The following is a 16,045-nucleotide window of genomic DNA, read 5'->3' as shown; positions in this document are numbered from 1 at the left end:
CTGCTCTTTAAAATAAAAATGTTTTTATTGATTTCAGAGAGAGGAAGGGAAACATCAGATCAGTTGCCTCCTGCATGCCCCCTACTGGGAATTGAGCCCACAACCCAGGCATGTGCCCTGACTGGGAATCAAACCCTGATCTCCTGGTTCATAGGTCAATGCTCAACCACTGAGCCACATGTTGAGCAAGAATGTGAGAATTTAAAGTACCATATTTTTCCATGTATGATGCCCCCCACTTTTCTAATCCAAAATTAAGAAATCAGTATTTTAAACATAAAACAACACATTTTTATTTAGTAATTACTGCAGATAATGTTTACATACCACTGCTCTCTTATTTATCATTAGTTCCAGATCTATCAAATTCTTCAACTTCTATTGTATCACTGCTGTCTTACGAGTCACTGTCTATATATGTGAGATCATCCTCATAAACTGGTGGCATTTTCTGAGCTAACTTTGTTCTCGTTCTCATGGCCAACCCTTCTCCCCTCATGAAACTGAAGCACCATTTGCCTTTCCTATAAGATCAACAGTGTTCATTTTGCTTGCAAACATTCTTGCTTGACATTGAATAAGCTTGGTTGACACACATAAGCCACTCTGGCGCTGCTCCATAATCCAAGTCTTAAGCCTCTGGTCCAAGTTTGCCCCTTTTGCTGGTTTTCCTCTTAAGGCCTTCTTCTTTTTTGGCATCTTAAGGAGTTGTTCTTCCTGTTTTCTCCACTGTCTGATCATACACTCAGTGGGAGGAGGTCCAAATTGTCTCTCTGCAGCTCTACTTCCACGCTCTTTTGCATAGCTGATTACATTGTTTGAATTTTGCAGAATAAGATAATCGCTTACCGGTATTTATCTTTTCATTTTTTGACATCTTTATGGGCTCAGAACACTCCAGTCCCTGTTGCATCTGTGCACTCTCCACCTCTACCTCCAATTATGGCATCAGCTGACATCAGTAACAATAAGGCCCGTGATTGGAGGAAGCCTGTTTGACAAGGTGTGGGCAGCTTCGCATGGGTGCGGCTCCCTCCTTGGCTGACTTCCATGTATAAGACGCCCCTCGATTTTCGGTCTAACAATTTTAGAAAAAACAGCGTCTTATACACGGGAAAACACGGTAACTTTTTAGCAAACAAAAAACTTATCAGAAGACTGTCTGGCAGCATAAGGCAAAATGAGGTTCAAAGTGAACATTTGTCATTTCTTTTGGCCACCCTATAGCTAGAACACCCTCGTTTGGAAATAACATTCCTCCTTCCAATCTTCATGGATTCTCACCTCCTTCATTAGAAGCTTTAGTCTTATTTCCTAACTCTCTTGCAGCTAAGCATGTGAGACCTGGGCTCAGTCAAAACCTGTGCATCAAAAGCAAACTACAAAAGAAGGTTCCACTCTGCAGAGAACAGCAGTAGTTAGTTACCTTAGACAGCGAGGTTCTAGTGGAGCATCCTCAACAATTCTTTCTAAAAATACAAAGCCTAAACTAGTTATGAAAATAAACAGTAAGAGATAATTGTGTGTGTGTGTGTGTGTGTGTGTGTGTGGGAGAGAGAGAGAGAGAGAGAGAGAGAGAGAGAGAGAGAGAGAGAGAGAGAGAGAGAGAGATTGATTTCAAATTAGAGGGCTAATTTCCACTAGGCAGCCCAGTGTACTTACTAGGGGAAAAAGTCAGAGATAAGACATCTGAATGTAATCCCAATTCTAATTGTACCAATTTGTTACCCAACCACACAAATTCATTTACATCCCAAGCCTTCTAAAATTTAGTACCTTGAGCATTTCAAAAGTTCTATCTAGAGTTCTAGACTGAAAAGTGACTGAACATTTTATTGCTGGAATGAGTTAAACCTTATTGCTATAGGCTATTTTCTACTGGAAGGTGCCTTTTTTGTAAATACTTTTTGATCTTGTAATTAACTGTTGAATACTTCATCTTCCTTGTCAAGGGGGAAGAATATTATACCTATATCCCCAGCATATATGTTGATGTACAATTTTTTTCCTTTTGTGCAAAATATTTAAATAAAAAAGAAATTTTTGCTAATGGTTCCCACTTTCCCTCCAAGTTTTTCTTTTCACTTGCTGATTACAGAAAAATAGAAGATCAATTTAAGATTAGCCATACTCCTAGCAATCGAAATCTGGTTAACATTCTAGTTATGTTTTTATTTTGTTCTGATAAAAAGTCCTTAAAAAATTTAATATATTTACCCTTGTTTGTCTTTTTTACTTTGTCATTGTACTCTGCTTTCCTGGTTGCTTTATAGGCAAATGAATCAATATGCTTTGCAAACCATACGGCAGGAACAGGCACCTTTCCTGGCCGACAAGCTAGTGGCTACACTGCTACAGTTAACATGTAATCTTAGTCCCTTTCTTTGATCACTAGTTATTTCAGGTTCCCAAAGGGGTAATCACAACAAATTTAAGTGCTTAATGCCTGAGGACTCCATAGGAAAGGCCTATGCTTATATTAACAGACAAGACAGATGGAAGCAGAGCAGTTGAAATTTTTGGAGAGGCAAATAAAAACAAGTTACAGTTGTTCCAGATTTGGAATCCAATTGTGCCAATAACATAATTTTGTCCAAAATTTAAGCCACCAAGAAGGAAGAATAAGTTTTTGTCACACTCTGCATACTGAGATAAATTGGGAAGCAATCAGATATCAGGGTTTCTGTCTCCTCCAAGATAAGCTTCCTTGAACAAGTCTGCCAAACTGGACAGCGCCAAGAGACTACCATTCACACCATAATCTGCATGAATCACACCCCCTAAAGTTACGCAGTGCAAGATCCTAAAGTAGTTGGGATTAAAGAATTAAATTTCAGTCTAGCAGCTATAAAAATCAGTTTTTTTATTGTCTAACTCATGGAAAATTGATTACATATGATAATTCTAATAAAATGGAAACATATTACCCCAAATATCCCACTTTCCAACCCATGTTGATAAATGGGCATTCACTGTGCTTTAAAAATCTGTGCTTCATACCCTACCCAGTTTGGCTCAGTGGATAGAGCATCTGCCCACAGACTGAAGGGTCTGGGGTTCAATTCCAGTCAAGGGCATGTACCTCAGTTGCAAGCTTGATCCCTCACACATTAATGTTTCTCTCTCTGTGTCTCGCCCCCTCCTTTCTACTCTCATTCTTAAAAAAAAAAAAAAATCAATGGAAAAATATCCTCAGGTGAGGATTAACAACAAAAATCTATGCTCCACTTCAGAGGGTTATGTTTTTTGTTTGCTTATTTGTTTTATTAAATATATTTTTATTGATTTTAGAGAGAGGAGAGAAACATCGACCAGCTGTCTCCTGGACGCCCCCTACTGGGGATTGAGCCCACAATCTGGGGATGCGCCCTGACTGAGAATTGCACTGGTTCATGGGTCGACGCTCAACCACTGAGCAACACCGGCTGGGCCAGAGGGTTATGTTTAATGTTATCTATTTTGTGGGAATAATACATAAATGAATACAGTTTTCCCATACTGAAAGACATTAATTCTTTTTATATTTATAGTGAAGCAGCATATTTGCAAAATCAGATATCAAATATGGTTCAGTGTTATGTTAGAACCTATTTATTCTCTACACCAAGCATGTCAAACTCACAGCCCTGCAGCCCATAAACAAATATTTTTGCAGCCCAGCCAATATAACAGTATGTAAGAAACGTTTTAATAAAAATTTCGTAACTTAACTTTTACAATATCCTGTTACACATAATTATTAATAATGAACTACAACATTCGCTAATGACTGATTACTATAATCGTGTTGCATTCATTTTCCTTACGCACCTTACACACAGGCGCACCATTTCTCTCCACTACTACTAACAGCGAATATTTTAGCAGCCGATTGCCACATCGTTAGTCTTGGACTGACTTGTTTGGTGTGCACAACAGGAAATATTTCGCTTTCGGAGAACAAGAAAAATAGATTTATTTGCGTTACGCTTATTAAGTTGTGCAGTTAAGTTGTTCAGTGTCTGGTAAGTTAATGTTCAAGAAAAAATATTAATTTTATTAAAATGTTCTATTATTTTATGTTAACGATTACTCATTTATTTCAGCCCTTTGTATCCAGCATGTCTCTACCTAAATAAACCTACGTTTCTATGAAAATTGAAGCTTTTGTTTTTTTGCGACCCACATAAAATTAAACCTTGTATATCTGGCCCACGTTAGCCTTTGAGTTTGACATGCTTGCTCTGTACTCTAAACCTCCCAACCACTGTAGCTGTAGATTAGTATATTAAGCAGATAAAGCAGCAGGGAGGTCAAGTGATGATGTCCAAGCCAGTGTTTGGCTAGAAGTCAAGCCGAGATCCTGGCCCCAGATTCTGTGTTCCTACCACATAAAACCACACATACCCCAAATTCTTTTGCTCTTGAGAATTAGGAGACCTAAGCCGTTTAAGCCATAAAACATTATTTTGTCCACAAAGCAGCTTTTCTACCATTCTGAAAGCCAACTGTTAGTTAAAAAGTAAGCAACTGACTAAATGCTACTGAACACTAATGAAAAGTAGGGGTGCACCTTCTATAGAAAGACATCCCTTACATACTGGGCTACCCCACTATCTGCCTCCCCAACAATACTAATTCCTATAGGCCAGTGATGGCGAACCTTTTGAGCTCGGTGTGTCAGCATTTTGAAAAACCCTAACTTAACTCTGGTGCTGTGTCACATATAGAAATTTTTTGATATTTGCAACCACAGTAAAACAAAGACTTATATTTTTGATATTTATTTTATATATTTAAATGCCATTTAACAAAGAAAAATCAACCAAAAAAAATGAGTTTGCGTGTCACCTCTGACACGCATGTCATAGGTTCACCATCAATGCTATAGGCCAAGGCCCAGGTCTAATGTTTCCAGCTCCAATGCTGAGCTCTACAGAGTGCCATACATTCCATATCAGTTGAAAGAATAGAAATAACTTCAAGAATCCCCAAAAACACTAGGCCCAAGGCTTTACGGAGCCAGACGGTGGCTGTAAATGGCAGGAGTATGTAGGAAAAAGGGACTTTTAAAAATTCCAAACCCAACCTTCACAAACTATTCCATACTTTTGCTCAAAAGCCTTGGCTTTGATATCTTTCCTAAAGGTTGTACACTTAAAGGACCAAAAACTAGGCAGTAGAGATACCAGACTTAAGATTCTTTTGTCCACTAGCAGCTTTGATGATCTATAGCCATTTCCTTCTATTTTAGTAATGATCATTTGCTCAATACTGACTGGTTAGCATATTAAAAATTCAGTCCTTTACTAAACACAAGGTTTTTAGAAGAATTTGAAATGAAACTGCTCAAGAAACCAAATTAACATGAGATTAAAAATTTTAATATTTCACAGACTACCAATGTGGCTTGAAAGTTAAATAATCTTAAGAGATCCAGCTGGGATATATAACTCAGTAGATTTTTTATTCTTCTGTAATTTCAGAGGATTATTTTGTCCTGTGCTACTGATTCAGAGGAGGAAATGACCCAGACAACTCAGACTTTTAATACAGTATACCTTGGAGATACTGTGAGTTCAGTTTCAAACTGCAGCAATAAAGTGAGTCTCTTAATAAAGCAAGTTGTAATCTTTTTGCTGGGAGGGTCTTGCCTTCAATTTATAAAAAACAACACAAGTGTTTTGTAAGTGCAATAAAACATGGTATGCCTGTATAACTGAAATAAACACAAATATACATACTGAGGCAGACATATTATGTGATAGAACCCTGTCTACAGTAATACTGGGTCAAATTCATCCACTTCATGTAATGGCCTGAGTCCTGAAACAATACATTTAAATAATATGAATGCTAGACTTTGGGCTTACTAATAATGTGAGCTGGTAAGATATGATGTAAAACTGCACCTAAATAAAAATAAGAGGTTACAAAATCATAAAATAACTGATTTAAATAATCCAAGTAAAAAGAGGTTTTTTTGAGGAAAAGAATTAGGTAACTGGGACACAGTTGTGGAAGACATGTGTGTTTTGTTTTGTTTTGTTTTGTTTTGTTTTGTTTTGTTTTGAAGAGAGACAGAGAGGAAGGGAGAGGGACAGAGAGAAAGAGAAACCTCAATTGGCCGCCTCCCATATGCACCCAGACGAGGGATTAAACCTGCAAAGCTGGGTACATGCCCAAACTGGGATTAGAATCAGCAACCTTTCAGTGCTCGGGACGACGCTCCAACTGAGCCACACAGGCCAGGGCGGAAGACATTTTTTAATGAGTTGAATTCTGGAACATGTGCAAGTACCACTTACCCAAAAAATTAACAAATAGTGTTTTTAAATAAAATCATTTAAGGAAGCCCTAGATCAGTTTGGCTCAGTGGATAGAGCCATCAGCCTGTGGACTGAAGGGTACCAGGTTGCAGGCTCGATCCCCAGTAGGGGGCATGCAGGAGGCAGTCAATCAGTGATTCTCATCATTGATGTGTCTATCTCTCTATCCCTCTCCCAAATCAACAAAAATATAAATATTTTTTAGATCACCTAAGGAAATTGAATAAGCATTTTGAGTATCCTATTTTGAAAGTGACAATGTCTCATTGTCATCAAGACAATCCTTAAAACTCAGAAGATAAAAAGAAAAAAACAATGCTATTTAATGTTGTGGAGAAAACTGACTATATATGCATGGCTTTTTGGGACTACAAGCTGACCTAACCTTTAACAATTTCACCTCCTGGAATTTATTCGCAGGAAAAACTGGGTAGGGGCTCAATGGTACACCTCCAGAAGTAATGATCACAACAAAGCCTATGGGAAAAGACTATAAATATAATGTGTAACACCAGAAAAAATATCAAACATCCTTCCAACAGTATAATCTTTTAACTAGCGTTGTGATGGAATAAATGACATTTCTAAATCTTAACTTAAATGGATACACTTGATTATATGTAAATTACACATTATTAAGTTAATTTAAAAGGAAAAAATGTGTAATGTGCATCTAGAGCTTATTGAGGGCAGGCACTGGGTCTTCATTTGGGAAGGCAGGGCTCCTTATTCACCTGAATATTTGTTGGGATTTGTGGGCAGGAGCTATACTGTTTGACCAGGAATAAGAATTTTTGAGCAATAGAGCAATGCAGAAGGAAAGAAATGGGAAGAAAGAGAGGAAAAAATATCAAGAGCCGATAAGGTGGCTAATGGCCATTTATTGCTAAACTCCTAACTTTTATAAAAATCACTGAACTTGCAAATGCTTGCAATTGGTGGACTTTTTAACACTTTTATTAGTATTACTTTTATGTTGAATTTACTCCCAGGACACATAAGGGTTCAATCCCAGTTGGGGTGTGTGTAGGAGGCAGCCAAACGATGTTTCTCTTTTTCTCTCTCTCTAAAATCAATGAAACAAGTAAAAATGAACTCCAAGGACTGACACATGGATTAATCCTTAAAACTGAGTTGAATGTTCACATACATGTTTCATTTAATCCTCAGAACCACTTCTGAAAACACTATCTGGAAATGTGCACCAAATTTTATCAAGTGGCAGAACACAGAATAGAAGCCCACTCTAGAATCAAGGGCTCTTTTCACATATCACAGCTAGAACTTGGAATCTTCAGCATCCAGCAGTGTTTATACCTATGTATTCATGTTAGGTGAATGACCAAGGATTATCACTAAAAAAGGCGGATGAGAGCTAAAAACAGAAAAGGTTTCTAAATTTGTTCTAACAGTATAAGTGTCCTTGGAGCTGATGCAGAGGGAGTCACCAAGGACAGGGGGAAAGGTAAACTCTTGGGGCACCATTTGCCTAAGTCCCTTGGCATTGTCTCTCTCTAATCCTACTTTCTCCTCTAACATCCTAGCTTGAAGGCACATAGTTCTGTCTTGAAATTTGAGAGCTGGCCCAATCAAGTAGGGGAAAGATTCAACTGATTTAGAACAAAGACATTTATTTATATACACTAAAATTCACTTTAAAAAAAAAAAACCCAACAGCTGACCGTCAAGCAAGGGAGTGGGGAAAGGGTCCTTCCCCTAAGCTTTATCAAAACAAAAACAAACATTTTTAAAAACCCTAAAAATTTCTAATTCTGCAAGACTGAAGGCAAGTCAAGTACTGCCACATCTCAAAGGTGGGGTCAGGTGATCAGACAGCTTTCTATCTTTAAAACTTCCACACTGGGCCCAGCCGGTGTGGTTCAGTGGTTGAGAGTCAACCTATGAACCAGGAGATCACGGTTGGAATCCTAATCAGGGCACATGCCCAGAGTTGGGGGTTCGACTCCCTACTGGGGGTGTGCAGGAGGAGGCAGCCAATAAATGATTCTCATTAATGTTTCTTTCTCTCTCTCTCTCCCCCAACCCCTTCCTTCCTCTCTGAAATCAATAAAAATAAATATTTTTTTAAAACCCTCCACACTGGGAAATCTATATCTGTGCCAGATGTAAAGTAATGTAATTTTTTCTCACAATTCTGGGGGTGGTACTCTGCAAACCACATTTCTGCTTTGCCATGGATTTCCCATTAAACTCTGCAGATGTGTGTTTGGGGGGTGGGGTGGGGACGGGGGGGGGGGGGGGCGTTGCTAAAGGGAAGCTGCAAGAGGGGACTTGCATCTTCAGGGCTTCTTGGGCCCATGAGATGCCTGTGTGCATCACCCAACGTCCCTGTAGCACATTCATCCAAAGCACGGTTTATCGCAACTGAGAGACACAGCTTACATTAGTCATCACCGCACGCCCTAGAACAGCGGTTCTCAACCTGTGGGTCACGACCCCTTTGGCGGTCGAACGACCTTTCACAGGGGTCGCCTAAGACCATCCTGCATATCAGATATTTACATTACGATCCATAACAGTAGCAACATTACAGTTATGAAATAGCAACAAAAATAATTTTATGGTTGGGTCACAACATGAGGAACTGTATTAAAGGGCCAGAAGGTTGAGAACCACTGCCCTAGAAGACCAGACTCTTCAGAGATCTGGATCCCACTGGGGATACTTCTCCCAGGTTTCTATATTTTAATAATTTCAACCTTTGTTTTGTCTTAGGAGTGATAGCTGCTTTCTACAGTTACTAACTCCAAAACACCATAGCGTTCTCTTTTCTCCCATTCTGTCACCTACGTAACAACTTTATATATGTGACAGTTCCCACATGTTCGCAGAATTGCCAGAGCAAGAATTAGCCCAGTGGGCTGCACACCACCTAGTACTACTCCTCCTCTTGACCTCCACTTATAAAAGGATACAAGGACAGCTAGGAAGTAGAAGGGCAGTTATTCCATTAAAAGAAATGCCAACCCTAGATGGTGCCCATGCAAACATCTCAGGTCCCCAGATGTCTGGGAGCCCTTCCAGTTGACAGGGGCAGAAGCCACAATGCCCAGATGCAATAACTTGAAAATAATCAAATTCAGGATTCAAAAGGTTGTTTACTGGTATGAATATGTGAGTTTCAAAGAAGTCAAGACCAACCCTATACTAAGATCCATCCTTCCTCATCTTACAAAGCAGCATACCTCCCTAGATGCTCTTCAGAGAATCTGATATTATGGTCAAAGTAAGCCACACCCAAGGTGTGAATGGCCCAAACAGAATTTCACAATCTAGGAAGATTTTTGAGACTTCCAACCACCACACAACCAACTTTTCCACAACCACACTTCTGCCGTACCCAGGGTAAAAGATTGAGGGCCCAGCAATTGTACACACAGCTTAGCTAATCCTTTGAGTTAACACCTTCAAATATTTGAGTCATATGAAACTAAAGAAAAAGGTAAGCTGCAAAAATCAGGATTAAAAAGGGAATAAACTCTAGGATCTTCCTGTCAGAGGATATAAATATTCTTTCTTGATCTTTCTCACTTATAAAGCATTTTCAATTGAGACATGATAACTGTATAACTTTCTTTTTTAAAATATATTTTTATTGATTTCAGAGAGGAAGGGAGGGAGAGGGAGAGGGAGAGAGAGAGAGAGAGAGAGAGAGAGAGAGAGAGAGAGAGAGAGAGAGAGAAGCATCAGTGATGAGAAATAATTTATCGGCTGCCTCCTGCACACCCCACTCTGGGGATTGAGCCTGCAACCCTGGGCATATGCCCTGAACTGGGAAACAAACCACAACCACCTGGTTCACAGGTCAACGCTCAACCAATGAGCCACGCCAACCAAGCAGTATGACTTTTTTTTTAATCCTTACCTGATGATATATTTCCATTAATCTGAGAGAGAGAGAGAGAGAGAGAGAGAGAGAGAGAGAGAGAGAGAGAGAAACATCAATGTGAGAGAGAAACATCAATCAATTGCATCCCGAGGATGGAATCCACAACCTAGGTATGTACCCTGACCTGAAATAAAACCCACAACCTTTTGGTGTATGGGATGATGCTCCAACCAAACCACCTGGCCAGGGTGGTAAGGCTCTTATCTGAGCAAAATGAGCAACATTTCTGTTGTTCACAATTAATAACATTTTTTCAAGACACTTCCATTTTTCACAATCACATTTTTTCAAGGCACTTCTTTTACTTTCCAACAGAAGTATGACTAACTCTATGATATAATAAAAGAGATTAAGCAGCATGATAATGTAAAACAGCTACAAATTTACAATTATAAAGTGAATCTCTGGACTTAGAATGCAACATTTGTTTGGGGCTTTTAAAAAATATACAATCTTGGACCTGGTTGGTATGGCTCAGTTGGTTGGACATCATCCCATGCACCAGGAGTGTGTCAATTCAATTCCCAGTCAAGGACACATGCCTGGGTTTTGGGCTTGCAGGAGGCAATCCATGCATGTTTCCCTCTCCCTCTCTCTCTCCCTTCTTCTCTCTCTCTCTTAAAAAAAATCAATAAACTATTCTTTAAAAAAAAAAACACAATAAAATCTTATTTTTTCTTAAATGAGTATTGGTGTGTTTCCACATTATCCCTCCCTTCTTGCTCCAACCATCTACATTTGCTTTCATCTACTAAAATCAAATACCTGAACTAAATTATTCTTTGACTACATATGCCAACCAGAAATAACTTCAGTATTTTTTCCAATCTGCCATAAACAATGGGGGGAACTGTGTACAATCAGTATAAGGAACACAGTAAATATTCAACATCCTTACTAATACTTGTAATGTTTAAAAGATTAACATACACGGGTCATAATTTATACACATAAATATATAACCATAATTGGCTTGATGATCCAACTCAAGAAATAAAGTATTATAAAGTAAAGAAGTGTGTGTGGGCACTCTCAGAATATTAAAATTGTTGTAACAAATAACTCATAAGAGGAAACATACGCTAGTTTTACTTTTTCATTGATAGTAAGCCTAAATATTTACATTTTTTAAGCACACACCTGTGGGTCATAGGAAGCTAAAGCCTACTCATAGGCTAGGACTGTGTTCTTTGCTGGTAGGGTACTGTTGCATCCTAAATATAAGAAAACCTGCTAGGGCAATCCTTAAAATGAAGGGGGATGACACCGGAGTTCTCCAATGACCCCCTGCTTTATGACCCTCTTATGATTAATTCACAGTTATCAATTAATCAGTTGAAAACAAAGTGATAGTATGTATGTGTGTGAACCATGAGAGCAAAAGTCTATAGGCTTTTTTAATTTTATTTTTATTGTTGAGGGTGTTACAGATGTCCCCTATTTTTCTCCCCTCACCCAGCCCCCACCCCAACCCAGGCCTTCACCACAATATTGTCTGTGTCCATAGGCTATGCACACATTTATATAAGTTCTTCGGTTAATCTCTTCCTGACCACGCCCCTCCCTCTGAGATCTGTCAGTCTGTTGCATGCTTCCATGTCTCTGAACCTATTTGCTTGTCAGTTCATTTTGTTCATTAAATTCCACATACAAGTAAGATCATGTGATATTTTTCTCTCTCTGACTGGCTTATTTCACTTAGCATAATACTCTCCAGGTCCCTCCATGTTATCTCAAGGGTAAGAGAGCCTTCTTTTTTATAGCTGTACTAGAGGCCTGGTGCACAAAATTCATGCACTCAGCTCAACCTGAACCCTCTCCAATCTGGGACCCCTTGGGGGATGTCCAATTGCGGTCAGACATCCCTCTCACAATCTGGGACTGTGCTCCCAACCGCTGAACTGCCTACCAGCCTGATCACCCCCTAACCACGCCCCTGCCAGCCTAAATGAGGCCTAACTGCTCCCCTGCTGGCCAGATTGCCCCCAACTGCCCTACCCTGCCGGCCCAATCACCCCCAACTGCCCTCCCCTGCTGGCCCGGTCACCCACAACTGCCCTCCCCTGCAAGCCTGGTCGCCCCCACTGCCCTCCCCTGAGGGCCTGGTCACCCCTAACTGCCCTCCCCTGCCAGCCATATTGTGACCACATGGGGGCAGCCATCTTGTGCAAGGGTGTGATGGTCAATTTGCATATTACCTCTTTAGTATATAGGATTATATAGGACTAGAGGCACGATGCACGGAATTAGTGCATGGGGAGGGGGGTTGAAGGGGTCCCCTCAGCCCGGCCTGCCCCCTCTCGCAATCTGGGACGTCTCACTCCTAACCACCTGCCTGCTCACTCCTTACCACTTGGCTCGCCACTCCTTACCGCCCACCTGCTCGCTCCTTAGCGCTGCTGCAGAGGCGGGAGAGGCTACTGCCACCACCACTGCACTCGCCAGCCATGAGCCCAGCTTCTGGCTGAGCAGAGCTCCCACGGTGGGAACACACTGATCACCCAGGAGGCAACTCCTGTACTGAGCATCTGCCCCCTGGTGGTCAGTGCACATCATAGCGACCAGTCATTCTGCCGTAAGGGTCGCTGGGCTTTTATAGATATAGATAGTATTCCATTGTGTCAATGTACCACAGTATTTTTATCCACTTGTCTACTAACAGGCACTTGGGCTGCTTCCAGATCTTAGCTATTGTAACACTGCTATTAAAAAAGGGGTGCATAAATTCTTTCTGACTGGTGTTTCGGGATCTTAGGCTATATTCCCAGAAGTGGGGTCACTGGGTCAAAAGGAAGTTTCAGCCTGACCAATGTGGCTCAGTGGTTCAGCACTGATCATAAACCAGATGGCATTCGATTCCGGGTCAGGACACACGCCCAGTTGCAACTCCATCCCCAATAGGAGGCACGCAGGAGGTAGCCAACTGATGATTCTCTCTCATCACTGATGTTTCTCTCTCTCTCTCTCTCTCTCTCTCTCCCTTTCCATTCCTCTCTCTGAAATCAATAGACATATTAAAACAAAAAAAAGGAAAGTACAACTTTCAATTTTTTGAGAAATCTCCATACTGTTTTCCACAGAGGCTACACCAGTCTGCATTCCCAATAGCACCTGTTGTTGATTTACTGATGGTAACTATTATGGCAAATGGGAGGTGATACCTCATTGTAGTTTTAATTTGCATTTCTGATGATTAGTGACATTGAGCATTTTTTCATGTCTCTTGTTCATCCCATGTCCTCTTTGGAGAAGTGTCTATTCAGGTCTTTTTCCCATTTTTTAATTGGGTTCTTTGTCTTCCTTCTGTTGAGTTGTATGAGTTCTTTATATATATTGGAAATTAACCCCTTATCAGATGTATGATTGGCAAATATATTCTCCCATATAGTGGGTTCCCTTTTCATGTTGAGGACGGTTTCTTTTGCTGTGCAGAAGCTTTTTAAGTTTGATGTAGTCCCATTTGTTTATTGTTTTCCTTTGTTTCTCATGCCTTAGATGTATTGGCAAAAATTCTTCTATGTGAGATGTCTGAAATTTTACTGTCTATGTTTTCTTCTAGGATTTATTGTTAATCCTTACCCGAGGTTATTTTTTCCCTATTGATTTTCAGAGAGTGGAAGGGAGGGGGAAAGACAGAGAGAAAGAATATCGATGTGAGCGAGACACATTGATGGTTGCCGCCCGCACGCACCCCAACGGGGACCAGGGATGGAGCCTGCAACCAAGGTACATGCCCTTGACTGGAATCGAACCTGAGACCCTTCAGTCTGCAGGCCAACGCTTTATCCATTGAGTCAAACCAGCTACAGCTCTTCTAAGATTTATATGATGCTCAAAACCTTGACCCAGGAAGTAACAAATATTTTATTTTTCTGATGGTCAAAAAGAGCGAATTATTTTTCAAATCAACTCTTAAGAAAGGAAATTCTGACATTTGCATAACCTGAGTGAACCTGGAGAAAATTATGGTAAGCAAAATAAACCAAACACTGCCCTGATCGGTTTGGCTCAGTGGAGAGAGTGTTGGCCTGGGGACTGAAGGGTTCCCGGTTCGATTCCAGTCAAGGGCATGTACCTTGGTTGCGGGCACATCCCCTTGTGCAGGAGGCAGCTAATCGATGTTCTTCTCTCATCGATGTTCCTAACTCTCTATCTCTCTCCCTTCCTCTGTAAAAAATCAATAAAATAGATTTTAAATAAATACATAAACAAACAAACAAACCAGACACAGAAAGACAAATATGTATAATCTCACTTATATGTGGAATCTTCAAAACAAAACTAAGTCAAAATCTTAGTAACAGAGAGAATGGTGGTTACCAGAGCTGGGAGGTGGTGGAAAAGAGATTGATCAAAGGGTACAAACTTTCAGTTATAAGATGAGTAAGTTCTGGAGACCTAATGTACAGCATGATGACTATAGTTAACGAATAATTATGTATTGGCCCTACCTGCTTTGGCTCAGTGGATAGAGCGTCGGCCCGCAGACTGAAGGGTCCCAGGTTTGATTCTGGTCAAGGGCACATGCCTGGGTTGCGGGCTCAATCCCCAGTGGAGAGCATACAGGAGGCAGCCAATCAATGATTCTCTCTCATCATTGATGTTTCTATCTCTCTCTCCCTCTCCCTTCCTCTCTGAAATCAATAAAAATATATTTTTTAAAAATGCCTTAGAAAATAATTATGTGCCCTAGCTGGTCTGGTTCAGTGGATAGAGCATCAGCCTGTGGACTGAGGGGTTCCAGGTTCGATTCCAGTCAAGGGCTCATGCCTGGGTTATGGGCTTGATCCCCACTGGGGGAGGTGAAGGAGGAAGCCAATCAATGATTCTCTCTCATCATTGATATTTCATCTCTCTTTCCCTCTCCCTTCCTCTCTGAAATCAATAAAGATATTAAAAAATAATAATTATGTATTACATGCTTGAAATTTGCTACAAGAAATCTCAAGTGTTCTAATAACAACAAAAAGGTAATAGATATGTTAGTTTGTGGCATTAGTTCATAATGTACACATTTATTAAAACATCACCTTGTACACCTTAAATGTGTACAGTTTTTATTTATCATAAGTAAAAAAATTTTAAATATTTTTTCACTATAATAACAGGCAGGACCGACACTTGTTTCCCAGAGTGCCTTAACAGGATCCTAGAAAATAAAGCAAGTAACTTAAATTTTATCCCTGATTTTCTTTTCATGGCACCTGTAGAAATAATAAAATATAGTACTTCTAGATCTTAAACTATAATTTACTTAGTATTAGGAATACAAACAAGATGACTACAATCAAGGTTCCCCCAGAAGAGCAGAGGAAACAAACCCAACCAACACAGAGTACCTGGGCAGTCACATTTCATATGACAGGTGTTCCTCTGCAATCACAGCATAATTTAGGAGTTAAAAAACACATCATTTTGACTGGTAAACAATATCAGTATCAAAGGTTGTATGAAAGGGGAGACAAAGAAGGAGCTGTCAATGAAATAAATAAGGTGAAAAGACCAGACTGTGAAAAGCCTTATATACCAAGTTAATGATTTTGAACAACTTATACACAGTGGAGAGCAACATGATGACATCTGTATTTTCAGTAGAATGTGGAAGTGTCAAAATTTTGGGAGGAGAGCATGGGAAAGGGGAGAAGGGAGGGAGGGGAGTGGGAAAGGAAAGAAGGTAAGAGAAGGAGGGTTCCTAAATTATTGCAAAAAAATCCTGAGCCCACATACAAAGATAACTGGGAGAAAGAAAGGCAGGAATGGGTTAGGAGAAGCAGAGGCATTTTCTGAGGTTGGAATCAATTGGACTTAATAACAAACTGCATGTGGA

At 40.1% G+C, this 16,045-nt stretch overlaps 2 protein-coding genes across 5 annotated transcripts in view; one reads left to right on the top strand and one right to left on the bottom strand.

Moving 5' to 3' along the window:
- NUDT4 (nudix hydrolase 4) overlaps positions 1-5,506 on the top strand; it is a 47,350-nt gene extending 41,844 nt beyond the window's left edge. Inside the window, exons 5-6 of one of the 2 annotated variants that reach the window (XM_036297563.1) lie at positions 3,531-3,675; positions 3,822-3,875. In XM_036297563.1, the coding sequence (XP_036153456.1) occupies positions 3,531-3,675; positions 3,822-3,849 (173 nt within the window). In that variant the 3' untranslated portion in view covers positions 3,850-3,875. Of the gene's footprint in view, positions 1-3,530; positions 3,676-3,821; positions 3,876-5,465 lie in introns of those variants that run through there. The other variant, XM_036297569.1, reaches the window with a different exon arrangement.
- Positions 1-16,045, bottom strand: part of UBE2N (ubiquitin conjugating enzyme E2 N) — a 44,805-nt gene that overhangs the window by 12,901 nt on the left and 15,859 nt on the right. The window lies entirely within an intron of this gene.

This window comes from Myotis myotis, unplaced genomic scaffold, assembly GCF_014108235.1.
Source record: "Myotis myotis isolate mMyoMyo1 unplaced genomic scaffold, mMyoMyo1.p scaffold_m19_p_3, whole genome shotgun sequence".
Classification (NCBI taxonomy): Eukaryota; Metazoa; Chordata; class Mammalia; order Chiroptera; family Vespertilionidae; genus Myotis; species Myotis myotis.
Note: the sequence above shows the minus strand (reverse complement) of the source record. Positions and strands in the feature narration are given on the sequence as shown.